Source organism: Polypterus senegalus, chromosome 4 (genome assembly GCF_016835505.1).
Source record: "Polypterus senegalus isolate Bchr_013 chromosome 4, ASM1683550v1, whole genome shotgun sequence".
Classification (NCBI taxonomy): Eukaryota; Metazoa; Chordata; class Cladistia; order Polypteriformes; family Polypteridae; genus Polypterus; species Polypterus senegalus.
In genome coordinates this window covers 29,047,047-29,071,037 of record NC_053157.1, presented here as the reverse complement: position 1 = coordinate 29,071,037, position 23,991 = coordinate 29,047,047, and the positions used below count along the sequence as shown (strand labels likewise).

The following is a 23,991-nucleotide window of genomic DNA, read 5'->3' as shown; positions in this document are numbered from 1 at the left end:
GACTTCTTCCGCTTCAGAATTAGGGAGGCCACTCTGCTATTGGGAAGCTTCAATTCTGCAGGAATTTTTTGTAGCTTTCCCTAGATCTGTTCCTTGACGCAACCCTGTCTCAAAGCTCTGCAGGTAATTCCTTTGACCTAAATGGATTGGTTTTGGCCTTGATACACATTAACAACTGTGGGAGCTTTTGCAGACAAGTGTGTGTGCCTTTCCTAATCATGTGCCATCAATTGAATTTACTGCCGGTGGACTCCAAACAATGTGTTGAAACATCGCAATGGTGATCAGTAGAATGGGATGCATCAGAGCCGTGTTTCAATGTGTCATAGCAGAGAGAGGGTCTGAATACTTGTGTCAATGTTGTATTTCAGTTTTTTATTTTTAATATATTTGCAAAAAAAAAAAATCTAAAATACTGCTTTCGTGTTGTCATTTTGGGGTACTGAGTATTGCTTGATGTGGACAAAAAAATAACATAAAAGAGGTATAACAAAACTTGAATTGTTTTGAATACTTTCCGAAGACACTGTATGTGACGTGAAAACTGCAGCTAAGTATTAGTTTGTCTGATAGGAAATGGCATTTTAAATCAGTAGCAGAGTTTAAAGAATGGGATATTTTGATGACATCTGTAGAATTGATCTTAGCTTTAACAATCCAGTTCGTGAGACTGAAAACATTTCAGTGGGAGTACCTCCAGTTTCGCACTAAAGAGGGACTACTAAGAATGCGCCTCTTGTTATTATTGTGTTCAGTCCTGAATATGTGACTGGTCAGTAAAATGCTGAATATTTAGAGGGAAAGTGCTGATCAAATGCATTCATGCTCAGCATGACATTTGAGGATTATGGCTTTGAGACTCTAGCTGCCCAGAGTTTATTAAAAAAAAAGGCCATACAGTAAGTTTAGTAGATTTAGGGGATTTCACCTGACATAATAAGCAATTTGTCTCAGTCAGTTATATGTAATATAGAAACATTCTTTGCTATTAAAGTAGAATGAAATTTACAGATTACATTATTAAATTATACTCTGTGGACATAGCCCATAAGTGTTTTGATGCGTTCTTTTTTTTTTATACCATGGTTCAGCAGAAGCTGCTTTTCTGCCACCTTAATAAAAGGACGATTTGTTTCAAACCTAGTTTTGTTAAACTTGACTTGTATGTATGGAAGCTTATCTGATTTTAATAAAATAAATAAAATGTTATATAAAAATAAATAAATGGACAAGTGTCTGTCTGTTTGTTCACCCAGTTGCTATGTCTTTGCTCTCCAAAAGATGCTGCACTGTTTTTATGATTCCTTTACCAAATGTATGTAACAGACACAAAGCACCCGGGGAGACACACTGCACAGCAAACATCAATACTGAGGCCTGCGTCGATTATTCAGATTTTAATCTGTCTTAGATGGGTAGCACAGCTAGTATTTTATAAATCCATTCATTCAACCAGTTTTTGAAGCCCTTTTTTTCCATAGTCATGTTGGAAACTGGAGGCAATCTTGGCAGTAGTTGAGGCCAGTCGCACAGGTCAGTGTTTGAGTTTATGATCAACCTAAAAGCATATTTGGAACGATGCAGAAAAAAGACGGTAGCTGAAGAAAACCCTCAATTTTTTTTTTATGTTTTATTGAATTTATTAAAAACATATGACATTCCATACAATAAATTCAAACTTAGCAAAACTAAATTCATTTCAACTCTCACCCATGAAAAAGAGAGGAAGGTCTACAGCCAGAGGAAAACTTTGAGAATAGTAAATAAGGAAAGGAAATTTCAAATAGTATATAACATCAGTTACCCACTGCCTTAACACTAGAATTACCAGAGCCTACAAAAAAACTCATAGATCCATCCCTCCTTAAATCGCTTCTTAAATCCGTTCACTCCGCAGCGTCTTTTGTCATCTAAATGTGCTGATAAAGAAAATATGCAAGCAGCCGGCTATTCCATTCCCCCACCGACATCGAACGTGCACAAACTTCTCCCAATTCATGGCTTGATTGATTATCTGGGAGTGAAGTGGAGTTTTAGACTGGAAATAATAGATTGTTATTTGGAATACACGCATTTCATGTGTGTTTCTTTGTCTACAGTAATCTGTGTAAACACATTGGTAAAACAGAAACTTTTTCAGATTTTAGCAATAAATGTTACAAAATGTAGGCATAAACTATAGAATGTGTGAAGCCTGAAGTCCAAACATCAAATAAACACTTTTACAAAAGGTTCAAGAATGAAACAATAGCTTCTGTGGCATACTGGTAAGATTTGCTGACCCTGAGCTTTGCAGACTTGCCATGCCACAGAGACCTGAGTTTGATGGAGAAAATGTTCCTCTTTTTAACCATCGCCACTCTGCCTGAACTCCCTGTCTATCTATATAGTAATAACAGTAATTTTATTATTATATAGCAGCTTCCCTGTCTGCCTATCATATAGTGCCTTTCCTTCCTATCTATCTATATATCTATCCCTTTAGCTGTTTTTTATAAATCTATTTTTTTTTTATTTATTAATTTTATTACAATCAATACATAGCAATCAAGTTTTTACAAAAAAAAGAATTATGTTAAGAAAAGATCGATCCCCACCCCTGAAAACCCTCAATTTTAGAGAGAAAGTACAACTGTCTCAAATGAGACACAAGCAAGGCCAAAATACTGTATGTTATCACGATGACTCCATTAATACAGCCTGAGAAGTATAATGCATCATTGGACTATCCGAGTGCTTAAGCAGACTAGAATTCTAAAATGTAAGGATGCAGAATCAAAAGCACCTGCTGATTCATTATGTATCAAATTATATGATTTTTATAAAAAAAGTATTATAAAAAAAGCATATAATACACAATACTGTACATAAAAATGTAAAATTGTGAGTGTCCATGTATTTTTTTTTTTTTTTTTACTAGGATCCCGATAAATTCCAGTTTGGGAAGTCCAAGATTTTTTTTCGGGCAGGTCAAGTTGCTTACCTGGAAAAGCTGCGAGCAGACAAGTTCCGAAGTGCATGTATTATGATACAGAAGACCGTGAAGGGCTGGCTGCAGAAGGTGAAATACAGAAGGATAAGGAAGGCAGCTATCACTCTGCAGAGATATGGTCGTGGATTTTTGGCTCGCAGGTGAGTCAGCAACAGGCTTCAAATCTCAAATACCACTGTGTAAGTCATACAGTACATTACTTTCAGATCTTTTTGTAGTGTGTCATACATCGCTAGGGTGCTCAGCATTTTACTTGCAGATTTTGTACAACATCAAATAACAGTGTAACACACGGTTCTTAAACTATGGGTCACGTCTTGCCATTATTGGGCTCTGCAGGTCTGCAACTCACATTTGTAATTAATGGGAATGGGCAGCATATGGTTTTACAAATGGGTTGCCACAAGTTATTTAAACAATAGACATTGTTCAGCCATGATGTTGGCGGCTATTCTCTATGGGAGACCTCCCTGGTCTGATGATCGTCATGGACTGGGTCTCAAAGATCCTAAGAATGGCAGTCCACGCAGGCGGTGCAATGGTAGTGCTGCTGCTAGTCTAAGTTTAAGGAGATTGTGGGTTCACTTACTGGGACCTCCCTGCATAGAGAGTGCTTTAAGTTGTGACAAAAGTGCTATATAAATGTAAAGAATTCTTATTTTTATTAACATTGCGTCGCAAGAAACTGGATTAATACATAACATTTTCAAACTTACTTAATCTAATTTAGGGTCATGGGCAGTGCTATCCTAGCAGCACTGGGCACATACACCCACCCACAACCACGTGCACATGGGGCCAATTCACTTTTGCCATTTAACCTGTTTGAGAATGTGAAAGAAAAACTAGACTAGCTGGAGGACAATCTGAATTAGTTTGTGTTTAATATATCTTGTATTTACAGCCAAGTGCTTCTGTAACTACCTCAGCATTGCAAATATATATATGATTGATATTATAAGCACTCTACGGTTAATCATCTTGGTGGAACAAAGCCTCCCATTTAGCTGTGTTATCATGGAGCAAACCAGCAAAGAGGAATAAGCTTAACTCAACTGGAAATGTTAGACATGAGAGAACCTCACACAAGCTGAATTTTATTGATCCATAATAGAATTTGAAATATGGCATTGTTACACTCTGAATTTCAAATGGCAAAATGTTAAAACTGTAACATTTCATTCAGAAAATGAACCCTGTGGTCCGAGCATCTCTTAGAACACAACTTGTGAGTCATTGAAACAATCGGCAGCAAAAGACCACGACAGATTCCACAAATGTAAGCTGTGTACTGGATGATGAAACTATAATAGGCATATAATCATGAAAAAGAGAGGACTAAAGATCGAAAAAATGCTGTCTCTCTGAGACTGAACTGGAGATATTATGGTCATAATTTGATATAAACTGCATTAATCCATGGATATCTTCAGGTTTGTGTCAATGGTACAGGCTTCTGGAGGTACTGTAGTGGTGTGTGGGATGTTTTCTTGGCACACATTAGGCATCTTAACATAACTGAATATTATTTGAATGTCACAGTATACTTATGGTAAGCATTGTTTTTAACAATGTCCATTCCTTTACAGCCATAGTCTATCCTTTACAAAATGGATACTTCCACCAAAATAATGTATCATGTGTCACAAAATGACATCGAAAATGGTTTGCGGCAGCCACCCATATAATATGCCCTGGCTGCAAAAGGTTACATTTTTGTGAGATGTCCACAAGTCAGAGTCCAAAACAGAACAGATGGTATGGAGGAAAGATGGCCGCTTTAAAGGCCAGTACAGGAAGTGACGTCATTGGGAACTGAACCGGAAGTGATGTCATCAGGGCCGGAACTGACACCTTCAATGGCACAGACATATATAGATAGACGCCGCATTCATTGTGTTTCCCAGTCGACACGATACGTCAGCGTGTCCACACTATTGCGAGTGGCATTTAAACTAATACAGGTAGACGTGGAAACTGGGTTTTCTGATGAAAAAACAATAAAGTTTAAAACAGTATTGTTTACATACAACAGATTTTGGCGAATCGTTTAAATGCAATTATTTATATCCATTTATACACTAATAATGGCAACTATTAAATAATTATAATTATTATTAAATAATTCCTCCCATATAAGTAACATTTCTTGGGCTGCCTTCTTCCATCACTGAAACATTTCTAGACTTCATCCTGTTCTTCTGCAACACAGTACTGAAGTATTAGTTAATGCCCGAGTCACCTCACGTATAGATTGTTGTAATGCTGTTCTATCTGGCATCCAACAAAAACGTATCCATCGATTACAACTTCTTCAAAATTCTGTTGCCAGGATAATAACCTGCTGTTCTAAATCCACTGAACGTATTACACCTACTCTCTCTCAGCTTCACTGGCTCCCTGTTAACTACAGAATACAATATTAAATCCCGCTCTTAACATTTAAAGCTCTCCACAACCTCACTGATTTCCTACAGACTTACACTCCCTCTCGCTCACTCAGATCCTGTAATTTCATATTCAGTCTGGCAATATGGTGCAGCCTTACTTTGGGAAGACAGACACAACTAAAGACATGAGCATAAAATGATGGTTGCCAATTTCAAACTGTGTTTCCTCAATGTGCTCCTTCAAAAAAAAACATCATCAGGTTTGAGAAATGTTAACAGCTAACAACAATCTACATAGTTAGTGACTAAATACGTTTAGCCAAAACGTTGTTTGGAGGCTCACTTGAGCACATAAAGGCATAGCTTTGCTAGCCTAGCCTGGCGTACCTAAAGTAAAGATTATAAAATGGGATTTTCAAATGGCCAAATATAACCAAAACAATTGTTCAGCATTACCTATGAAATGCAATCCCCTGGGATCTGATTTGGAGCGTACAGCGGTTTGTAAAATCCAAATTAGAACATGTGTGAGGCATCTTATCCATTACTTCACTCCACAGCAGTGCCACTCGCAATATGGCGGCGACATTAACGTACGATTCTGCTGGTCATGCGGCGTCTAGTTATTCTATGCCTATGTTCAATGGCACCGGTGCCAGAAGTGACATCATTAATGGCATCGGAAACCTAGTAGGATTTTCCATGGATGGTCTGCAGAGGATTGAGAGAGAGAGTTAGTACAGCTCGCCATCTCCGGTCTGGTGTGGTACTACTGTTATTCAGGTCCTCTAGCTGCCTCCCAATCGCATGTGTGTGACACATGTTACCAAGCACACATCATCTTATGGTGGTTCCACAAACTTGACAATTATTCCTATCTGCTCCAATGACATGTGCAGTCTCCAAAGCCCAGTTCAAAAGAGAACATCTAGGATGAAGTGGAATAGGAGAGTTTCACCATGAATGTGTGGCAAGAATATTGGCACCATCTGCATGATGATGCTGAGTCAGCATGAAACAAAATCCATGCCTCTAAGAAATGAGGGTGTTGTGACAGCAAAAAGTTCCTTCCTGGTACAGGACAGGCCAGTCTTTGAGGAAGCCACTGTGTGTATATTCTTCCATGCATCAAAGCATCCAACATGCTGGCAACAAATTCTTAGTAATCACTGTGTCATTTGTAATTTAAACAAAAATTGTATTGTTGGCCTAATTCCATTTTATATACGAGAAACAGTCAAACGATACTCTGTACTATTCTAAAATGTCCTCTATAATTCATTTGAACTTTTCAGGCAGGCTGAGAAACTTCGACAGACACGTGCTGCAGTTGTCTTTCAGAAGCAATTCCGAATGCTGCGCATCCGTAGAGCCTTCCTTAAGGTCCGGAAATCCGTTATCACCATCCAGGCTTTTGCACGGGGCATGTTTGTCAGGAGGATATATCATGAGGTAATACTTCCACTGTGTTAATGGTTAAGAATGTTATTCAACCAGGCCCAGTTCAATTTATGTGGGCCTGTGCTTTCATGTACTTGGTGTGTCCAGGCCAGCTCATCAGATGTAATATCGTGATAATCCTATCTGCTAAAATATATCTGTTTTTCTATGGACAGTTAATGGAATATGCTGAAATATCATAATGGTTAGTATTGTGTTAATATACAGTATTCTGAATGTATAATAACAATGTAGTTGTCTTAGGTAAATCAAAGTAATTATCATGTATCCTGCATGACATGAGACAAGGGGTACCTCTTTTGTACCAACCCAATATGGAGCAAATACTTACAAACTCAAAGGTTATTTTAGAAAATATTTTTAGCCAGCAAATCACTCAAAGGGAATCATGAAAGGTAAAATAATCCATAGTGAACCAACTGGACCTAATGATCTAGAAAATAGGACGGCTTACCCCAATGTCTACTCTCATATGTTGGGAGCATGCGCCGATAGCGTGTTGCCGCTCCCACCACGCAACAAATCACCTGGATTGGGACCCGAGTGCAGCGGGTGACACCTATGCACCGCAATGGAACAGTGTGAGGTTTTTTACTATCCAAACACATATTTTATTAAGCACCAAATACCATTTAATTCATGTAAGGAAAAAAACAAACTTGAATTTGAAGCAATCATAGACTAAAAGGACTGGGATTGGTTATCTGAAGGATGTTTTTTAATTAATTAGCCTCCCTATTAAATGGCACATAGGAGTCCTGACACTTTTAAACCCAAAAAGCACATTAAAAAAGTGAGCAGTTGGAGATCTAATCAATTAATAATAAAAATAAAAACATGCTAGCCAGTAGAAGTCAAACTGATGCTTGCAGTTTCACTTTTCTACATTCAGCCAACACAGAAAAGAGCTTTGCATGCTAAACCAACCACTTTTGGCTTAACATAACTAATTGCACATTTGGAGGGCTTAATTTTTATACTTGTCACCCAAAATAGTGTATTAAATGCATTTATCAATAATTTAAATAATAGGTTACTTGTTGATATTATTGTTGAAGCTCTGCTGCAGAACAATATGTGCTAGATTTGAAAGTTTCAGGAAATAACAAAGTCATTTTTATAACACTAAGCAGTAATGTCAGTGTATTGGTGAAGATGGGCTTCGGGCTAATGGAGCAAGTAATATTCCCACCTTAGCGTCCTTTCATATTGAGAAAGTTGATACTGCTTATAGTATTTAATGAGCCTTGAGTCCCATCAAAGGCCTGTTTCTGGACTAATACCACTTGTAGTTGTGGTAGATCTCTGTAATCTTGACCTGAAAAAGTGGGTATAGATAGATTATGTACACTATTTGCAGTTCAGTTTTCCACTTGAGTATTTCTGTGGGTTAATTGGTTGGAGCAATAGCTAACATTGCAGCTTCACAGCTTGAGAACGATGGATTAAAGTTCTTGCATGGACACTGTCTGTTTTGAAGTTTTATACTTCCAGTGTCTGCATTAGGTTTCTCTTGAAGCACAGGTATCCTCCTGTATCCTAATGATATGCAGATTTCTCTTTTGACTAATTGTCCCAGTATGAGTAAACCTGAGTGTGCCTTACATTGGACTGCTGCCCAGTGTTGACAGCCCATTTTCAACCCTGGATTGCAATAGGCAAGATTAGAAAATACAGTCATATGAAAAAGTTTGGGAACCCCTCTCAGCCTGCATAATAATTTACTCTACTTTTAACAAACAAGATAACAGTGGTTATATCTCATTTCCTAGGAACATCTGAGTACTGGGGTGTTTTCCAAACAAAGATTTATAGTGAAGCAGTATTTAGTTGTATGGAATTAAATTAAATGTGAAGAACCGGCTGTTTAAATTAGACAGGTGTGTCCAATCATGAGAAAAGGTATTTAAGGTGGACAATTGCAAGTTGTGCTTCCCTTTGGCTCTCCTTTGAAGAGTGACAGCATGGGATCCTCAAAGCAACTCACAAAAGGTCTGAAAGCAAAGACTGTTCAGTCTCATTGTTTAGGAGAAGGCTACAAAAAGCTCTCTCAGAGGTTTATACTGTCAGTTTCAAGTGTAAGGAATGTAATCAGGAAATGTAAGGCCACAGGCACAGTTGCTGTTAAACCCAGCAGGTCTGGCAGGCCAAGACAAATACAGGAGTGGCATATGTGCAGGATTGTGAGAATGGTTACAGACAACCCACAGATCACCTCCAAAGACCTGCAAGAACATCTTGCTGCAGATGGTGTATCTGTACATCGTTCTACACTTCAGCACAATTTGCACAAAGAACATCTGTATGGCAGGGTGATGAGAAAGAAGCCCTTTCTGCACTCACGCCACAAACAGAGTCGCTTGTTGTATGCAAATGCTCATTTAGACAAGTCAGATTCATTTTGGAACAAAGTGCTTTGGACTGATGAGACAAAAAGTGAGTATTTGGTCATAACAAAAAGCGCTTTGCATGGTGAAAGAAGAATACTGCATTCCAAGAAAAACACCTGCTACCTACTGTCAAATTTGGTGGAGGTTCTATCATGCTGTGGGGCTGTGTGGCCAGTTCAGAGACTTGTTAAAGTCGAGGGTCAGATGAATTCAACCCAATATCAACAAATTCTTCAGGATAATGTTCAAGCATCAGTCATAAATTTGAAGTTACGCAGGGGTTGGATATTCCAAGACAATGACCCAAAACAAAGTTTGAAATCTACAATGGCATTCATGCAGAGGGAGAAGTACAATGTTCTGGAATGGCCGTCACAGTCCCCTGACTTGAATATCATCGAAAATCTATGGGATGATTTGAAGCAGGCTGTCCATGCTCGACAGCCATCAAATTTAACTGAACTGGAGAGATTTTATATGGAAGAATGGTCAAAAATACCTCCATCCAGAGTCCAGACACTCATCAAAGGCTATAGGAGGCGTCTAGAGGCTGTTATATTTGCAGAAGGAGGCTCAACTAAATATTGATGTAATATCTCTGTTGGGGATTCCCAGATTTATGCACCTGTCTAGTTTTGTTATGATGCATATTGCATATTTTCTGTTAATCCAATAAACTTAATGTCACTGCTGAAATACTACTGTTTCCATAAGGCATGTCATATATTAAAGGGAAGCTGCTACTTTGAATGCTCAGCCAATGATAAACAAAAATCCAAAGAACTTTTTCATATGACTATAAATATTTAAGATAACATTCCCTCTTCTGACTAATCTAATTTTGGGGCTAAAATAGGTTGATAGATAGATAGATAGATAGATAGATAGATACTTTATTAATCCCAAAGGGAAATGCACATAATCCAGTATACTGATACAAAAAACAATATTAAATTAAACAGTAATAATAATGCATGTAAAAACAGACAATAACTTTGAATAATGTTAGCATTTACTCCCCCGGGTGGAATTGAAGAGTCGCATAGTGTGGGGGAGGAACGATCTCCTCAGTCTGTCAGTGGAGCAGGACGGTGACAGCAGTCTGTCAATGAAGCTGCTCCTCTGCCTGGAGATGATCCTGTTCAGTGGATGCAGTAGATTCTTCATGATTGACAGGAGTTTGCTTAGTGCCCGTCGCTCTGCTACAGATGCTAAACTGTCCAGCTTCATGCCTACAATAGAGCCTGCCTTCCTAACAAGTTCGTCCAGGCGTGAGACGTCCTTCTTCTTTATGCTCCCTCCCCAGCACACCACCACGTAGAAGAGGGCACTCACCACAACCGTCTGGTAGAATATCTGCAGCATCTTATTGCAGATGTTGAAGGACGCCAACCTTCTAAGGAAGTATAGTCGACTCTGACCTTTCTTACACAGAGCATCAGTATTGGCAGTCCAGTCCAATTTGTCATCCAGCTGCACTCCCAGGTATTTATAGATCTGCACCCTCTGCACACAGTTTCCTCTGATGATCACAGGGTCCATGAGGGGCCTGGGCCTCCTAAAATCCACCACTAGTTCCTTGGTCTTGCTGGTGTTCAGGTGTAAGTGGTTTGAGTCGCACCATTTAACAAAGTCTTTCATTAGTTTCCTGTACTCCTCCTCCTGCCCACTTCTGATGCAGCTCACAATAGCAGTGTCGTCAGTGAACTTTTGCACTTGGCAGGACTCTGAATCGTATTGGAAGTCTGATGTACCTGTATATAGGCTGAACAGGACCAGAGAAAGTACAGTCCCCTGCGGCACCCCTGTATTGCTGAACACAATGTCATATCTGCAGTTCCCGAGATGCACATACTGAGGTCTGTCTGTAAGATAGTCCACGATCCATGCCACCAGGTATGACTCTACTCCCATCTCTGTCAGCTTGTCCCTAAGGAGCAGAGTTTGGATGGTGTTGAAGGCGCTAGAGAAGTCCAAAAACATAATTCTTACAGCACCACTGCCTCTGTCCAAGTGGGAGAGGGATCGGTGTAGCATATAGATGATGGCATCCTACGCTCCCACCTTCTCCTGGTAAGAGAACTCCAGAGGGTCGAGGGCGTGGCAGACCTGTGGCCTCAGGTGGTGAAGCAGCAGCTGCTCCATGGTCTTCATCACATGTGACGTCAGAGCAACAGGCCAAAAGTCATTCAGCTCACTAGGATGTGATACCTTTGGGACTGGGGTGATACAAGATGTTTTCCAAAGCCTCGGGACTCTCCCCTGTTCCAGGCATATCCAGACAGTATCAGGCGCAACACAATAACCAGAGCATTGTAGGGCCCACTCATGTACACACCCATGGAGCCAATTTGGAATTAACAGGCTAAACCTTTATGACATTAAGATGTGCGTGGAGAACTGGAATAGTCAAAATAAAACTCACGTGGACCCAAGCACAGCATGTAGACTCAAAACAGATTGTGACTGGGTGCAGGTTCAAACCTGAAATGCCATATCCATTATACAGCTACTCTATCAATTGTACCTTTGTTTCAAGTACATGAACAACTGAATGTTCATATTTGAAACTAAGAGGAAAACTGTCTAGTCCTGCAGAATGTATGTGTACTTTTATATTGATTTTTACCATGATACTGCTGCACAGGTGCCTCTGTCACAGTCTATATGATTCATCTGTAAATATAGTCATAATTTCACTTTGTTAAACATTTTATTTATTTTTTTCCCTCTAGTTGCTACTGGATCACAAAGCAAGTATTATTCAGAAGTATGCCCGTGGTTGGATGGCTCGTAAGAAGTTTGGACGTGCTAGAAATGCAGCCATTGTCATCCAGTGCGCTTACCGTCGACTGTGTGCTCGACGTGAACTCAAGCAGCTGAAGATAGAAGCTCGTTCAGCAGAACACTTGAAAAAGTTAAACATTGGCATGGAGAATAAGATTGTCCAGTTGCAGAGGAAAGTAGATGAGCAGGTAACAGTCATTGTGTTTGTTAACAAGCAGGTCTACATCTGTAGAAGACGTCATTTCAGTCCAAGCATGGTCATGTAGTGGAACCACAGCTCCAGGAAGACCTGGTGAATGTTTGTGCTCAATTTACACATTTTACTGTGTGATTAGGTATTGTTTTTTCTGGACACCTCAGATGTCCTTACACATCCTGAGATATGTAGGTTAGGTCATTTAAGTACTGAAGGGTCTATAGGTGCCAAGTGTGAGTGAATGTTCCCAGAGAGATAGTGTCACAGTCCAGTGTTGGTTTGTGCTTTGTACCCACTGCGGCCAGTGTAGGAGGAATAAATAAATGAATGAGTGGAACATTTTAATTAATGTATATATCTGTCTTGTATAAAGCATGAAAAGTGAAACACAAAAGAGTTTCTAAGTGAGTGGATCTATAGTCTAGGTAAGATTGTATTAAAAAGCTCAACTATCATTTACAAAGTCTGTAAGGGCACATTTCTGAATTCTTCTTCAGAACAAGGAATACAAGTTCCTGAGTGAGCAGCTGCATTCAATCAGCACGGCATATGCACTGGAAGTAGAAAAGTTACGACGAGAGCTAGAACAGCACCGTGGCCGACAGGAGGATGAAAATCTGGTTGTGAGTCTTCAGCAAGAAGTCGAAAAACTCCATACGGACCTGGAGACAGTAGAAAAGGAGAAGAAGCAGCTGGAAGAATTGTACTCTTCGGAAAAAGCATCCCTAGTCAAGGTAAGGAGTAAAATGTTGCAGATGAAATAGCTGTGATCATTAGGGGGCACTGTTTTGCTGTCTCAAAAGCCAAATAGCTCACAGGAACTCAAAAGTAAACAAAGTGAATATGTTTATTTTGTAGAATAATATTGAAGGATACAGGATATTCAGTAATAATCAGGTACCAAAAAATGGATTTACTTTAGGCCTACCTGCTATAGGCTTGAATTCAGTGTCATATCTGTAAGGTAAATGGCGCTGGTCCACTCACTTATGTTTATGTAAGACATTTTAGGTCTCCTCCATATTATCCTTTTAGCTTTTTCTCTCATTCCTTAGACCTTTTTTTCCCTCCTGTTACTAAAGCGCAAATCCACAAATCTCTGCACATCATTATGGACTGTCTTGAAAGTTCTTTTTACCTCGACTAGGAACCACTTCCAGAACTATTAAGGTTACTACTTGAGTAAAGAATGACCTTTGAAGTCTCAGGGCTTGTCTTCGTATCATTTTTTTTGGTAGCCTCATTTTGATCCCCAGCTCCCACTTAAATGACCAGGCAAACCCCAGTGTGGCCTGTCTACCATAGTGTGTAGCAGTGACCAACATATGTATAATATAACAACCTTCCCTTTTGAAACCTACCTGACAATATTGTCATTAAGGCCATTTCGCAATAAAGTGATTTTTCTAGCAGTTTTTCAGTCATAGCTTTTGTTTACATAATCTTAGCGAGTCAAAGGCAGTCGCTCCTTTGAAGCAAGTTGCCTAATGTGACATACCAGGCAACTCATTCCAACCAGTCCACTATTTGCTGGGATAAAATCAAATATGTTGTTAGTCGTAGATGTGAACTCTGTGTGTGTGAAGGCTGACAACAAATGAATGTCCATCCAGAAGTACAATGCATATACAGTGGTGTGAAAAACTATTTGCCCCCTTCCTGATTTCTTATTCTTTTGCATGTTTGTCACACAAAATGTTTCTGATCATCAAACACATTTAACCATTAGTCAAATATAACACAAGTAAACACAAAATGCAGTTTTTAAATGATGGTTTTTATTATTTAGGGAGAAAAAATCCAAACCTACATGGCCCTGTGTGAAAAGTAATTGCCCCTGAACCTAATAACTGGTTGGCCCACCCTTAGCAGCAATAACTGCAATCAAGCGTTTGCGATAACTTGCAATGAGTCTTTTACAGCGCTCTGGAGGAATTTTGGCCCACTCATCTTTGCAGAATTGTTGTAATTCAGCTTTATTTGAGGGTTTTCTAGCATGAACCGCCTTTTTAAGGTCATGCCATAGCATCTCAATTGGATTCAGGTCAGGACTTTGACTAGGCCACTCCAAAGTCTTCATTTTGTTTTTCTTCAGCCATTCAGAGGTGGATTTGCTGGTGTGTTTTGGGTCATTGTCCTGTTGCAGCACCCAAGATCGCTTCAGCTTGAGTTGACGAACAGATGGCGGACATTCTCCTTCAGGATTTTTTGGTAGACAGTAGAATTCATGGTTCCATCTATCACAGCAAGCCTTCCAGGTCCTGAAGCAGCAAAACAACCCCAGACCATCACACTACCACCACCATATTTTACTGTTGGTATGATGTTCTTTTTCTGAAATGCTGTGTTCCTTTTACGCCAGATGTAACGGGACATTTGCCTTCCAAAAGTTCAACTTTTGTCTCATCAGTCCACAAGGTATTTTCCCAAAAGTCTTGGCAATCATTGAGATGTTTCTTAGCAAAATTGAGACGAGCCCTAATGTTCTTTTGCTTAACAGTGGTTTGCGTCTTGGAAATCTGCCATGCAGGCCGTTTTTGCCCAGTCTCTTTCTTATGGTGGAGTCGTGAACACTGACCTTAATTGAGGCAAGTGAGGCCTGCAGTTCTTTAGACGTTGTCCTGAGGTCTTTTGTGACCTCTCGGATGAGTCGTCTCTGCACTCTTGGGGTAATTTTGGTCGGCCGGCCACTCCTGGGAAGGTTCACCACTGTTCCATGTTTTTGCCATTTGTGGATAATGACTCTCACTGTGGTTCGCTGGAGTCCCAAAGCTTTAGAAATGGCTTTATAACCTTTACCAGACTGATAGATCTCAATTACTTCTGTTCTCATTTGTTCCTGAATTTCTTTGGATCTTGGCATGATGTCTAGCTTTTGAGGTGCTTTTGGTCTACTTCTCTGTGTCAGGCAGCTCCTATTGAAGTGATTTCTTGATTGAAACAGGTGTGGCAGTAATCAGGCCTGGGGGTGGCTACGGAAATTGAACTCAGGTGTGATACGCCACAGTTAGGTTATTTTTAACAAGGGGCAATTACTTTTCACACAGGGCCATGTAGGTTTGGATTTTTTCTCCCTAAATAATAAAACCATCATTTAAAAACTGCATTTTGTGTTTACTTGTGTTATATTTGACTAATGGTTAAATGTGTTTGATGATCAGAAACATTTTGTGTGACAAACATGCAAAAGAATAAGAAATCAGGAAGGGGGCAAATAGTTTTTCACACCACTGTAATGCAACAATGAGGACTAAGGAATTTGGGTATCCTGGACCTCACAAAGAAAAAATAAGCTCATCTGTCCTCATCTGTCTAATGTTTTTTACGTGTCACGACAAAATAAAAAAAAAATGGACAGCACTGGTTCCAACAGGCAGGACGTTATTGGCTGTCATGAAAAGGGGTCAGCAGGACTATGATGGAAGTTCGGCACATAGTCACTAAATATGATATGCCCAGTGATATTCAGTTCTGTAAATTGACATGTTCTGGCAACGAGATCAGCCACTGCAGTCGGCAAGTCTGACACACCTAACAACTAGAAGTCGTGTAATGTGACATCAGCTTAATATAACACTTTCTATCTCCTATTATCCTTCTCAGACTAACATCCCAGGGCTGTTTAGTTTTGCAATGTTATTTACCAACCTCTGGTGGCCTGCTTTTAAGTGGTAGAGTGCTATTAAGTCACCTGCCCTCTAGTGTCCCGAAGGAAATACGTTTTATCTCATCAAAATATGCAGTCCTAATCTATCCAAAACACGTTACACTATGCATGCTTTTGGAGTAAAGTGCCCCATGGTAGTTATGGTGGCAGTCTCATTGGCGTGGTCACAAGAATTACCCTTGTCAGCATACACTCTTCTATGGCATCTTATGAAACAAAATTTTTCTGGTATTGCGTATCCCACCTAAATGTTTTTACTTGGCATTGATCTGTTCTATTCCTCATTTACAATGATTTTCTTGCACAGGCCACTCATGGAGGCATTCTGACATCCAGGTAAAGATAAATTCACTATAACATTTACACCTATACTTGTGAATTTCAGCAAAACGTATGTTTTAATTATAATAATGTTAGTAACAAGTTACCATTAATTAAGGATTTAAAGGGTGTAATGTACAGCTAAATGAGAATAGTGCCTATTATATGTTAAACATATCCTGAAAAATGTTTGGGTGTCAGTGTGCATGAAATAAATGAAGCAGAGTAACCACTGACATTTAGAAGGAATCTGAAAGTGTTTTTTATAGGAGAATTTCTTAGAATGTCTTTCTAGTAAACATCTTTTCAGTTTCATAACCAATTTCAAATCCACCCCATAAACTGAAGCCATCTGCACATCCACGGTATGCTGATTTTTATGTTACAAGCAAGAGCAATTTCTTTGAAATACGAATTACATTGCTGTCTGCAGCAGCTTTCACCCTTGGAGTCGCTGTTGAAGTACAGCATCATTACTGCTGCTGCCTTGCTTTCCAGTCCCAGGAGAGACTCCTGCTGAGGTCCGCTGGCAGGGAAGGAGGAAAGGCAGAGGCATCCTCTAAGGATTTGGATGTGTTCTTGCCTTTCCCAGTGATGCATGCACTGTTGGCTTTGTAAAGCCATGATAAAGCTGATTCTGAGTGATGTGATTTTTGCTTTATATCATGCAGAGAGTGGCAGATCTTGAAGAAGAGAATACATTACTGAAGCATGAAAAGGAGAACATGAATCAGAGAATCCTCAGCCAGTCCAAAGACTCTGAAGGTGAGAACTGTGGCCGTAATTTCTCTTCCTTTTCTTTAGCAGTGTTAGCGTGCCTTAATTTTTTTCCTGCCCTTGCAAGCTAGTTTTGCACTAAACCAAGCTTTGTTGCTTTGTCCCTAACACTGCCAGGATCGGCTCCAGGCCTAGTGCAGCTTTGTGTTAGAGTAAATGGGTACAGAAAATGGCTGATCAAGTTCAGGATCACAGGAGCCAGAAGCTTTCACAATAGACAGCCACAGTACCAGCCATACATTCCTACACAAGATCTTAAAATGGATATTCTCTGTTACATATAATCAGTGCATAGATGATAAAATTTTTAAGCACTATTTTGGACATACTTTAACTCTGTTCTTTCCAGGGTGTCCAAAAAAGTTTCACTTTTGTCTTATTGCTTTTTAAGTCCAGGTAAGTATTATTCATCCAATTCTAAATATCACTAAGACAGTGAGTGATTTGAGTTTGTAGAACATGGGCATCAGGAATGGTCTAGAGTGTGGTAGAAATTTAATTGACGTAAATAATCACCCCAAAGAACCAGGCAGGAGGAAGCTTGTCATCTGTCTATTTCTGTTCATGAAAGGGAGATCCCTGCATCTAACAGAATAGCAGAAGGGATGATCCCTGAACAGAAGCACAGAGTCTCAGCTCACTTAACAGATTTGCATATGTAAGTTATAATACAAAAGAATGCATTTTATTGGTATCATACAGTATAATGCTTCACTGATTTGTTAAACCAGAAAAATCACATGCTGGCCATGTGCTGTCCATCTCACATTTCTTACTCTGATTGGTTAAAGCATCATTCCTCCCTTATCTTGCAGCTTGGCCTATTTAGTAGAAGATTCACTTTTTGAAAGGTTGACAGATAAAGTTGTTATCAATTGTGTATATTGTATGAATTACCAGTTAAAGTGAATGAAGACCATGTCAGTTAAAATAAATAAGCACTGTGCTTTAGAGCCAGCCATTTAGTTGGTTATTATTTATTTAGAATAATAACTATTTACAACAATGCTGCACATCCTCTCTTTGACACACTAACACTGATGACTTTCAGGCAACGAGTTATTAAACAAAAGTGTTTCAAGAAACGCGGAGAGGGCTCCAACAGCAGTACGACTGGATAATGCCTGACTGGGACTCTCAAGTCAGAAGTTTTGTCTTTCTTTTTAATTTTCTTTTTTTTTAGGTATTCTGATACATGTTCTGACCATAGTTAGTTTATCTATCTATCTATCTATCTATCTATCTATCTATCTATCTATCTATCTATCTATCTATCTATCTATCTATCTATCTATCTATCTATCTATCTATCTATCTATCTTCTCTAAAGAGCCAAATTTCCCCTTACGGACAAATAAGTTCTGTCTGTCTTTGTATGTTCAAACTAATATCTATACATCTGTTGTTTTTCCTTAGACCAAGTCATGAACCGGTCCATGAAAGAAAGTCAAATGAAGGCTGACTTAGAAGAGGAACGCTCTCGTTATCAAAACCTGCTGAAGGAATATTCCCGTCTAGAGCAAAGATATGAAAATCTTTATGAGGAAATGTCTCTTGTTAAGGTAACCTGGGAGTCCTTTATACAACACTTTCTGATTTCTAGGGCTTGCCCTCAGATATTGTTTTTTGATTTTACATGTTTTATTTAATTTGTACTTTGCATTTAAGCAAATGTTTTGTAAGGTGAAGAATAGTGAATTAGTTCCATCTGAGTCTAACCCACTAGTGATAGTTACAAGAAGAAACCAAAACCTGAATATGAACACTTAATGTGCACACACCCAAACTAACTTAATCAAGTTAAGAGTCTCCAATCAATCAAGCAGCATGGCTTTGAACATAAAAATATTGTCCCATTGTCTTACTTACTTGCAATATTTAAATCTGTCAAGGTTTCTACTTCAGCTAAGCGAGAAATCATAGTCAAAGGCTAGTGAAAATGAAAATATCAGAAAGTCAAAACTGGAATGAGTAACAGGATCAGGAGGTCAAAACCAGAAAATCAGAAACTATTGCTAAGTGTTCTTGAAAATAAAGTTAGTGAACAGTAAAAACATAGTTTTACATCCACTGAGGGATAACACGGAAGGTGACTGCTGCCATACAGTGCCACAATCATGACTATCACCATCACATGAGCCATACCAACAGTGTCATGTAAACAAAGATAATCAAGATAGTGAAGAAAATTAAAATGTGCCTTTTAAATTAAACACAAGTTGCTAAACAAACACCAAAATTAGATTTTTGGCATGCAAAAATCCAAAATTAAACAAAAATACACACATTAAAGGGCTAATAACTATAGACCACAGGTTCATGATTTGCTCTGCTATTTTTTTATGGATTAGGACCTTGCACAGCCTTCTCTGTTGACTGTTATGAATAGGAATATATTTTTTAATTTTTTACAGATTGGTTTAATCCATCCATCCATTATCCAACCCGCTATATACTAACTACAGGGCCACAGGGGTCTCCCGGAGCCAATCCCAGCCAACACAGGGTGCAAGCTAGGAAGCAAACCCTGGGCAGGGCGCCAGCCCACCCCAGTTAGTTTAATGTATTTTCATAATTTTTTTCTTTCAGTATGAGGGTTTTGAAGTATGAAGAATTCAGTTAAGATGTGTTAGGTTTAAGATCATGTTGCAGTACTTAAAAAATATTTCCCATCTTGGTGTGGCACAGTTTTGTTTTTCTTGTGGATGCTCCCATTTTCGGTGCAGGTCTGAATACCGTTGCTGGGTTTGTTGCTACCGTTTGACAGGCAAAAGTCCTGATGCATGACATTACAATAGCAACGGTATTATGTAAAATGTGTGGGCCACAGACCCGCTATCTCACACATCCGTAATTTATATGTAGTGGTTTTTACAGTATAACCAAATCTTTTGCCTTTGTTATTTCTTCTGCACATTGCTGCATGACAAGAGTTTTGTTTTGTTATAAACTCCCCAACGCTTTTTGTGGCTATTTCCTTTAAAACATTAGAATATCAGACAATTGTGACAAGAAGAAACCATTCAGCCCAACAAAGCTTCACTAGCCTTATCCACCTAAATTCTTCACAGTAACCATGAGCTCAGTTTTGAATATCCCTTTAGGGTGGTACTGTCCATTTTCTATTTATAGTTAATGCTCTAAAGAAACATCCCAACCAAAGGTGGTATTTTTTAATGCTTTACTTACCCCATGTGGTTCGTAGTGATACTAGAGAAAAAAATGTAATCTTTTGTTTTCTTGTAGAAAAGAGATAACAAATATTCTTATAGAATGGGAGACTGTCGGTGACTAGTGCTGTGCAATAATAAGCAATATGAAAAACTCCCATAAAAAAAATCTTGCATTTCATGTTGCATAATCCACAAGTCAAGTCATCTAGTCGTATGCTCACACCATGCAAAATGCAAACATTTGCATTTAGATAGGATTAGATAGGAATATAAGTAACAAGCTGGTTAAGTTTGAAGATGATACCAAGATAGGAGGATTAGCAGATAATTTGGAACCCGTTATATCATTACAGAAGAACTTGGATAGCAGACAGGCTTGGGCAGATTTGTGGCAGATGAAATTTAATGTCATTAAATGTAAAGTATTACATATAGGAAGTAAAAATGTTAGGTTTGAGTGCACAATGGGCGGTCAGAAAATCGAGAGTACACCTTATGAGGAGGATTTAGGAGTCGTGTGGACTCAACACTGTCAACTGCCAGACAGTGTTCAGAAGCCATTAAGAAGGCTAACAGAATGTCAGGTTATATAGCGCCCTGATGTGTGGAGTACAAGTCCAAGGAGGTTATGCTCAACCTTTATAATGCACTGGTGAGGCCTCATCTGGAGTACTGAGTGCAGTTTTGGTCTCCAGGCTACAAAAAGGACATAGCAGCGCTAGAACAGGTCCAGAGAAAAGTGACTGGGCTGATACCAGGTCTACAGGGGTTGAATTATGAGGAAAGATTAAAAAAGCAGAGCCTTTACAGTTAAAGCAAAAGAAGATTAAGAGGTGACATGATTGAAGTGTTTAAAATTATGAAGGGAATTAGTACAGTGGATCGAGACTATTACTTTAAAATTAGTTCATCAAGGACACGGGGACACAGTTGGAAACTTGTTAAGGGTAAATTTCGCACAAACATTAGGAAGTTTTCCTTTACACAAACAACAATAGACACTTGGAATAAGCGACCAAGTAATGTGGTAGACAGTAAGACGTTAGGGACTTTCAAAACTCGACTTGATGTTTTTTAGGAAGAAATAAGTGGACAGGACTGACGAGCTTTGTTGGGCTGAATGGCCTGTTCTCGTCTAGAGTGTTCTAATGTTCTAAGTTATTGCTAAAACATTGTTAAATAAATACCTCCAGAAACTTTTAAATAGTCCACAAACAGGAAGCCCCCTCACATGGGATTGTGCATTTGAACTGAAAACATGACTTGTCACCAATGAATGAGGGGGAGAGGCGGGTCTTCAAAGAAGTGTTTACCTATATCATTCCCTTGGTGTCTGAGATATGTTTCTAACCTAAGATTATAATGTGAATTATACACTAAGATAAAACAAAAAGAGGAAACACACAGCACTGCTCTTTATGGACACGTCTGTGAGTAGAAATCCCAAGTTTGATTACAGATCATCATAGCTCATCTGAGCAAAACTTGCAACAAAAAGCAGTCCACTGTAGCCTTCAAGCAAAATATTTGCAGTCACAAAGTGTTGATTTTGTCTCTCCAGGACATTTGCTGAATGTACATCTGGTCTTGCTGCAAGATAATGCTTTCATATTGCATGACAGAAGACCGTATTGTTTTTAATGGCCTAGTACTTCAGTGTCAGTCAGAGCCTGAGTAATTCCTAACCATAACTACAATAACCCCGACAATTTTATAGACGAGTGTTTATTGTTTCGGACAATTAGATGAAATTATACACACACACGTTTATACACTAGTATTAACAGATTTGGAATCACCCAGATATTTTCAAGAGAGAAATGAATACTCTTTCAAGTTAGTATTAAATTGATTTAAAAGTATAGCCAAGACTTTTTTTAGCGTTGTAAATGACTATTACTGCTTGAGATGAGTGATTTATTTTTTTTAAATAATTTTATTAATTTTATTGTAATCATTCGATACAAATACTGTAGATCAATTTTTACAAAAAAAAAAATAGGATAAAAACAAATTAACCCCACCCCAGAAAGAGAGCATGGCCAATGGAGTAAAACTTAGAGCTTGTAAACATACCTAAATTGATTAGTTTAAAAGGGCAATAGAGATGAATGGAGAAGAAAAAGAAATGCAGAAAGAATTGGTTCCTTGGTGTCTTAAGAGCTTATTCTAAAATATTATTGATTAGATCCTGCCAGGTTTTGAAAAAATTCTGTATCGATCCTCTAACTGAGAATTAGATTTTTTCTAGTTTCAAATAGTATAAAACATCGGTTTCCCACTGACTTAAAAGAGGAGAGTTAGGATTCTTCCAGTTTAGCAAAATAAGTCTGCATGTCAATAGTGTAGTGAATGCAATAACAGTTTGTTTGTGATGAGTGATTTATAATTTATTATTAAAACATGACTACAAATCTCCATCTACAGAGTCGTAATGGTAACATCTCTTGGCTCGTCCTTAATTAATCCAATTTAAATTCTAATTGGTTATTAGAGAAACCTTTGTAAGTATGCTAGCACATCTGAAACATGTTGTTCTCTTTGGTAAAGCAAGTTAATTATCTTTCTTTGGGCAATAAGATACTAGCATTCCTATTCTGAGTTCAAAAATTGCCAAAATAAAACAGTTGCCTCGACGTATGCTGGTCTATTGCTGTTTTTCAAAATGAAGGTTATTCCATTGCCAAGGAAACAGAAGAATTCATACTGAGGTGTCCATTCCTGTCGTGATTCCGCCAGTGTTGTAGCTTTGGAAGTCATTCTTGGGTAGTCGTTACCAATAAGCAGGTTCTGATATTCTTTTCAGAGTCAACTTCAAATATTTTTATTGTTCGGCAGTTTGAATAAAAATTTTCAATATAAAGTGCTCTTTTTTTGTGTTTTAGTTTCACCCAGGACATCGGAGAAATCCATCTAATCAGAGCAGTCTGGAGTCCGACTCCAATTACCCATCCATTTCAACCTCAGAGCTTGGAGACACAGATGACAGCATGCAGCAAGTAGAGGTAAGCAGCCATTTTATTCACTGTGTTTGCAAAACAGCACTTTGTAATCAAACTGGTTCGCGTTACCTTTCCACATGGATACATTTATTCAAATGTAGGCTGTCAGCATGATTTCTGCATATTTTTTCCAGCTTATTGAATTAACAGAATTGCAGATATTCAAATACTCATATATTGCTGTCATGCAGTGTTGTGTTTGTTGGTTTACAGGGTTTAAAATTAATTTTCTTCATTAATATTAAAACTCCCCTCTAACATTTGTACAAGTATGTTCGGAAGAAAATTAGCACAATTCATCCATTCTCTAATTGCACTGTTGTGCCACAGCTGAATAGTTCATAAAGTTTTTTTCTTTAGCGTCATGTCAATGCAATGTGGTCCTGCTTCACAAAGCACAGTTTTCTGAAGAAATGCTAACTTTTTCATATTTATTGCGTGAATGAGTTCATTTCCTCCCCATTTAATTTTTCAATGTTTTTTAAGATGTAATGAACTTTCTGCACATAGCAAAAACGCACAGCATCATTTCAATGTTTTCAATCGAAATCATTATTGGATCTGTGCCTCTGACCCTGTGTAGGTGCAAGACAAATAAATGAACAAATATATGAGAAATTTTTATGAGCAAAATGCTGAGAATACTTGCATATTTAAACACATCTGAGTAAATTAAACAGTAGGTAACTCTGTCTTTCATAAAATACGTCTCCGAAGAACCAATGGAAAGGAACAACTTAAAATATAGAATTTTTATTTGTAAAGCACAACTTATTTATATATGTGAGAAATGCATGTCTTCTCATTATGAGTTATTGAGTGTATATTAATGTAC

At 38.5% G+C, this 23,991-nt stretch overlaps 1 protein-coding gene across 2 annotated transcripts in view; it reads left to right on the top strand.

Moving 5' to 3' along the window:
• Positions 1–23,991, top strand: part of myo5b (myosin VB) — a 537,981-nt gene that overhangs the window by 430,503 nt on the left and 83,487 nt on the right. For both annotated transcript variants that reach the window (XM_039750391.1, XM_039750392.1), the window contains exons 19-25: positions 2,921–3,132; positions 6,678–6,834; positions 11,969–12,208; positions 12,714–12,950; positions 16,876–16,969; positions 18,398–18,543; positions 23,040–23,159. In XM_039750391.1, coding sequence (XP_039606325.1) covers positions 2,921–3,132; positions 6,678–6,834; positions 11,969–12,208; positions 12,714–12,950; positions 16,876–16,969; positions 18,398–18,543; positions 23,040–23,159 — 1,206 coding nt within the window. The remainder of the gene's footprint in view (positions 1–2,920; positions 3,133–6,677; positions 6,835–11,968; positions 12,209–12,713; positions 12,951–16,875; positions 16,970–18,397; positions 18,544–23,039; positions 23,160–23,991) is intronic.